The sequence below is a fragment of the Gracilinanus agilis genome, chromosome 2, assembly GCF_016433145.1.
Source record: "Gracilinanus agilis isolate LMUSP501 chromosome 2, AgileGrace, whole genome shotgun sequence".
NCBI classification, from domain to species: domain Eukaryota; kingdom Metazoa; phylum Chordata; class Mammalia; order Didelphimorphia; family Didelphidae; genus Gracilinanus; species Gracilinanus agilis.
In genome coordinates, this window is record NC_058131.1 from 669,319,594 (window position 1) to 669,325,042 (window position 5,449).

The window sequence follows — 5,449 nt, forward strand, 5'->3', positions numbered from 1 at the left end:
GAAAGAAAGAAAGAAAGAAAGAAAGAAAGAAAGAAAGAAAGAAAGAAATCCCCTGTTTTAAGTCTCTTCTATCTCCAAATCACTAAAGTTTGACTGAGTCACTCCCCTTCTCTATAAATTCTCATGGCTCCCTATTCTACTAAGATCAAAAACAACCCCTATTTGGCACCTAAAGCCCTTTCCTAAGCTGACTTGAACCTACCTTTCCAAGGCTTATCATACTCTATTTCCACACACACACAGACTGGACAACCTGGCTTTTCTGTTCCTCTCACACAATACTTTATCATCCAACTCTGGGGATGTGAGAATAAAAATAATGTCCTCCTGGGGCAGGAAGGAGTACCCCATTCATACTCTCTGTGCCTGGATCTCATTCATCCCCAATAAAGGGAGGTATACATTAGTGAATGGAGTAGGGGGTTGTGGTGTGGCAGCTGCTCCACCTTGGTCTCTTGGGCCTCCTTCTTCTCCTCTTATCTCTTCCCCCCACCCTCCAGCTCCCTCCCCATCGAGATCAAGGACACAGAGCAGTCTGTCCGGGTTGGTTGCTAGGAAAGGATGTGAGATAGTCCATCTTGAGATAGTTCAATGCCATCTGGGTGCGATTAGCAGACGGGCCGCCAGGTGGCAGCATAGCCCCGATTCTGTCTCGGAAGAGTTTTAGAGGGGACTTCAGGAAAGCGCATGGGTCATCCCTGGAAGTCTGACCTGGTTAAGAGATATGGAGCTGCGGACCTCACCCCTCGAATGGTACCAATTACTTGGCTTTCTTTCTTTTAATATTTTGTTATTTTCCAATTACATGTAAAAACCATTTTTAACATTCCTTTTTAAAGTTCCGAATTCTCCCTGTCCTTCCCTGTAGGGTTTCACAGGTTGGGTGGTACTTTGATCTGCGCTCGGACTCCATCAGTTCTTTCTTGGCAAAGTCCTTCGAAATTGTCTTGGATCCTTGGGACAAACTACTTGGAAAGCCCAAACTCAGCCGAGCCTGTGGTTGGCCGGTTTGAGGAGAGGGGGTGCAATAAGGGAGTGTTGGTGGCTAAAGTTGACCACAATCTTGTTTTATCCCTGAGTCTCATTTATTCCTGGCTTTCTGCAGAAGGGATCATAGATTTAGAGCTGGAAGGGCGCGTAAGGGTCATCTAGTCCAACCCCGTCATTTTACAACCGGAGAAACTGAGATTCAGCTGACCTAGTAAGTGATGGAGGTAGGATTTGAGCCTAGGTGCCTCCAAGACCATGGATGTTTTCATCGCACCCACATTACCCCTAACCCGCCTCTCCGCGGCGCTCTCCACGGAGAAACGAGTTCACAAGCGGCGGGTGGAGAGAGCAGATCATTCTCCTCCCTATCCCTCTGAAACGACCGCCAGAGTTCGTGCAGTTCCAAAGTGCGGCCACGAGATGGCTCCAAAGGCCGTGGCTTGGCCGCTGAAGGCCAAGTCAGCCGTGGAGAGCCCGCCTATAGCCCCACCTACATGTACCGCCCCGCCCTGTGGCCCCGCCCCGTCTCCGCCCCCGCCTCTCTCGACCGGCTCAGGCCTAGAGCTGCCCTTGTTGACCCTTAGGGCCCTGGAACCTAGAACCATGTCCCTCCCGCGATTCTCCTGGTCCGCGGAGCTGGCCGTGGGCACTGCCGTGGTGGGAGCGGCCTTCGTGACCGGAGTCTTCCTCGGTGAGCTCCCCAGGCTTCCCCGCCGGGCCGGGGCTGTGGTGTGTGCCCCACATGCGCCCTGTGAAAGGGAGGGGGGAGGGGAAAGAGGGGTGCCGCGAGCTGAGCGTCCTGTCCCCTGCCCGCAGGGAGAGGGGTCCTTCGGTGGCAGCCAGCCTCCCAACAGCAGCAGAGGCGACGGCTCCTGCCCCCAGAAGACGACCCCCTGTGGCAGTACTTGCTGAGCCGCTCCATGCGGGAGCACCCGGCGCTGCGCAGCCTTCGGAAGGTAAGCTGGGAAGGGTCACCATTCCCCTCCGGAGGGGGAGGGAGAAATGGAAGGGGAAGAGGGGGCTCGCTTGCGTCCCTGTTTGAATGCCTTCAAGATCCTGCCCCAGAGCTTGGGGAGGAAAGGAAGGAGATGAGCTGTGGCTTGGGGGAGTCTCTCCCATTCACTTCTCCCCCCACATCCTCTCCCCAGCTCACCCTGGAGCAGCCACTGGGGGATTCCATGATGACCTGTGAGCAGGCCCAGCTGCTGGCTAACCTAGCCCGGCTCATCAAAGCCCAGAAGGCTCTGGATATCGGTGAGCGAGTACCTGGGGGGCCTGGGGGAAGCGTGCCGAAGTCCATTTCCCCTCTCCCCCATCCCGGCCCCTCACTGCCCGCTGATTTCTTGTGGTCCCCTCGGGTTATCAGGCTCCTCCTCCCTTGCCCTCCCCTGCACCTCACAGTGCCTGTGTGTCCCCCAGGCTCCTTTACAGGCTATACCGCCCTGAGTTTGGCCCTAGCATTGCCTGCCACTGGGCAGGTGGTAGCCTGTGAAAGTGCTGCTGCTCCCACGGAGCTGGGAAGACGCTTCTGGAGAGAGGTGAGTGATGGGCCTGGCCCTCCACTCTGGATATGTTCAGAATCTGAGCCTTAGCAGAACTATGGACAGGAGTAAAGCGGAGGTGTGTAAAGCAGAAAGGTGTGGATTGTAGATGCTGGGGTCCACTAGGGCAGGTGGCCTCTCCAACCAGCCCGGGGCCTTTCTTTTGCCTCCATGTAAGAACCCAGCTTCACTTGGAAAAGGCAGTGGTCAGGCTCAGGCAGCCCATTAAGTGCCCCCCCAGGGGAGGAAGGGTCTGGGCTCATTTCTCCATGCTTTCAGGCAGGGGAGGAGCAGAAGATTGACCTGCGGTTGAAGCCAGCCCTGCAGACCCTCGGTAAGTACATGGGCTACTTGGTTTCCTAGCCAAAGGTGGCAGGAGTCAGAGCCCCGTAGGGGAGCTAGCCAGGAGCGGAGGGGCCTGTCCAGCACTGGATTTAGGAGCAAGGCTGCCTGGGGGGCCTCAGACAGGGGAGAGGGAGGAACCAGGAAGCAGATCACACCCTTAGGTGTGCTGAGCTGACCTGGGAAGGATGAGTCAGAGGACAAAGGACACAGGGCTCTGTCAGCCAAGATTTCCTACTCATGGGAAAGAGACTCATCGGGAAACCCCAGATTTCTGGGACAAGAGGAAATTCCTACCCTCGGGAAACCCATTGGGGACCTCCCAGTCTGACTGAGGAGAGGGCCCTGAATGGAGTCTTAATCATACTGTTTGCTCCTCCGCAGCCTGCACGCCTAGAGGGGTTGGAACCATGGACAGGAGCAGCACAATCAGCTTTGCAAATAAGGCAGGGCCCCCCTCCCAAGGCAGCCAGGCAAGAAGGCTAGAGGGTCCCAAGTAGGTTCGTGAAAAGCCATGAATCTAGAGAGGAGGAGCAGCTCCGCTCTAGCAACAGCATCTGCGAAGGCACTCCCTGGTCCTGCATGTAGGTCCCGTGTACGGCTTGTCGAAGGAGCTCTGCTGCTGGGGGCCTTTTCTGTGTATGTGTGCGAGATAGACAGACAGACAGACAGACGTGCATGCCTGGGTGCGACCTGTGAGGGAACAATGTACCCCGTCTTTTGGGAGGCCTTGGACTTTAGAGGTTCATCTGCAGACAGAAACCTCTAGCACTGCTTCCCTTACAGAGGTGGTGTGTGAAATGAGCAGCTTTGGCTTGGAGAGCCAGGTGGAGAGACCCTGGGCAGCCCCCACGGCCTAGCCCTTACCGCTCTTCATGCGCACTATTGCTTGGAAGAGGACCTCTTCCCGGGATGATGGGCTTTGTGGGAGCTCAGGGTTGCGTACTGGGACTAAGAGGGGCCAAGTAGACTAGTCTGCCTCCTCCGCGCAGATGAGCTGCTGACTGGCGGGGCTGCTGGGACCTTTGACGTGGCGGTCATCGAAGCGGACAAGGAGCACTGTAGCACTTACTATGAGCGGTGTCTGAAGCTCATTCGCTCTGGTGGGATCATCGCTATTAGCCACGTGAGTGTTGTGGCTTGGGAGGAGAGGGCTGGGAAACCAAGACTGCAGGGGCTAAAGAACAGGCGCTGCCCCCAGAGGTCCGGTCTTGTACCTCAACACCTACCCCATTTGCTCATCTGTAAAATGGGGTTATCGTCTGTGGCCCTTTACAAAGTCGTACAGATCAAATGATAGACACTTTGTAGGCAAATTTGTTTTCCATATACATGTTGGCCTCCCCATGTAGCTTTGGGAAATGAGTCCTTCTGAATTCTGGCCTTAGCTATTGCCCACCCCACTCCCTTGTTTACCTTTTGTAACAAGAGAAATGACCCCATCTTTCCCAGGGACTAACCAGCCAATGCTATGTGGTATATGTTCTTTTTAAGGCAGAATTCCTAAAATGTTTCATGCAGTATGACTAAGTAAAATGGCAATGCTAGACAGCTTTTCTTCTAAAACAAAGATTCTTGACCCTTTTTTTGTCACAAACCTCATCAGTAAAGTCTTAGAAAGTTTCTAGATGCTTAAGATAAAGCACATTAGCACTACAAAAGAATTGGGATTATTTTTTAATCTATTTTTTGTTATTAGTGTTATTGCTACAATGTATTTCTGAAGGACCTCTTTGCATTTTTCTGGATCTGTTATTCTGGTAATAAAAATAATATTCTACTGCATCTCCCACTTTTCAGAAAAATGGTTAGAGGAACATGCCTGCTCCTCTAAAAGGTAACCAAAATATTAGTATACTGGATAGGGAAGATATTTGGGGTATGAAAATGGCCACTTTGTTTCGTTCCAAAATATCCCTATTCCTGAAAAGTTCCAGTCAGATCCTAAAAATCATTTCGTTTTGTTTATATCTCCAAGGCTTAGGCATATGGTTTTGGCTTAATAAATGCTTGTCAAGTCAGTCCAGACCCTAAATTCTTACTTTGTCAGTGTCTCATGGAGCCTTTTTTTCTCATTTGTCCCTTGTTTCTGACCTAGGTCCTATGGAACGGGGAGGTGCTCAACAAGTCACAGAAGGGCGCTGCTGAGTGTGTTCGAGATCTCAATGAAAAAATCCTAAGGGACTCCAGGGTCCACATCAGCCTCTTGCCCCTCGGAGATGGCCTCACTTTGGCTTTTAAGATCTAAGGGACCTAGAGGGAGAGACTAGGTGGCAAAGCTGGCAATTCTATGTTGGGAGAAGAGCTCACAGGACAAAGTTTTTTAAAACAACAATTAAAAGGAAGGATTGGGACCCAAGAACCCTCCGAGACTCCTGTATGCTTTTCTCCCCATGTCCCAGGTTAGCAGGCAGAACAGAGACAGCATGGATTAGGGTAGGAATACTGGAAGCAGAGGCTGCATTTTTGGTTATTCAATGGCATTTAGATTCCCTAGTAGTAGTTCTGGGAAAAGAAAGGTTTGGAGCAATTTGCAACCTCAATTCAAATTTAAATTCCTTTGGTTTCCAGCTAAG

At 52.1% G+C, this 5,449-nt stretch overlaps 1 protein-coding gene across 2 annotated transcripts; it reads left to right on the forward strand.

The window, feature by feature from the left end:
- The first annotated feature begins 1,559 nt into the window (after window positions 1-1,559).
- Window positions 1,560-5,235, forward strand: COMTD1 (catechol-O-methyltransferase domain containing 1). Of its 2 annotated transcripts, none has more exons than XM_044662798.1 (7): window positions 1,560-1,702; window positions 1,834-1,946; window positions 2,139-2,244; window positions 2,410-2,528; window positions 2,811-2,865; window positions 3,866-3,999; window positions 4,972-5,235. In XM_044662798.1, exons 1-7 carry the CDS (start codon window positions 1,594-1,596, stop codon window positions 5,119-5,121), a joined length of 786 nt encoding a protein of 261 aa, XP_044518733.1. In that variant the 5' UTR covers window positions 1,560-1,593; the 3' UTR covers window positions 5,122-5,235. The 2 variants fall into 2 exon arrangements, with proteins under 2 accessions (XP_044518733.1, XP_044518732.1); XM_044662797.1 differs by having other exon boundaries at window positions 1,560-1,681; window positions 1,807-1,946.
- The last annotated feature ends 214 nt before the right edge of the window (window positions 5,236-5,449 follow it).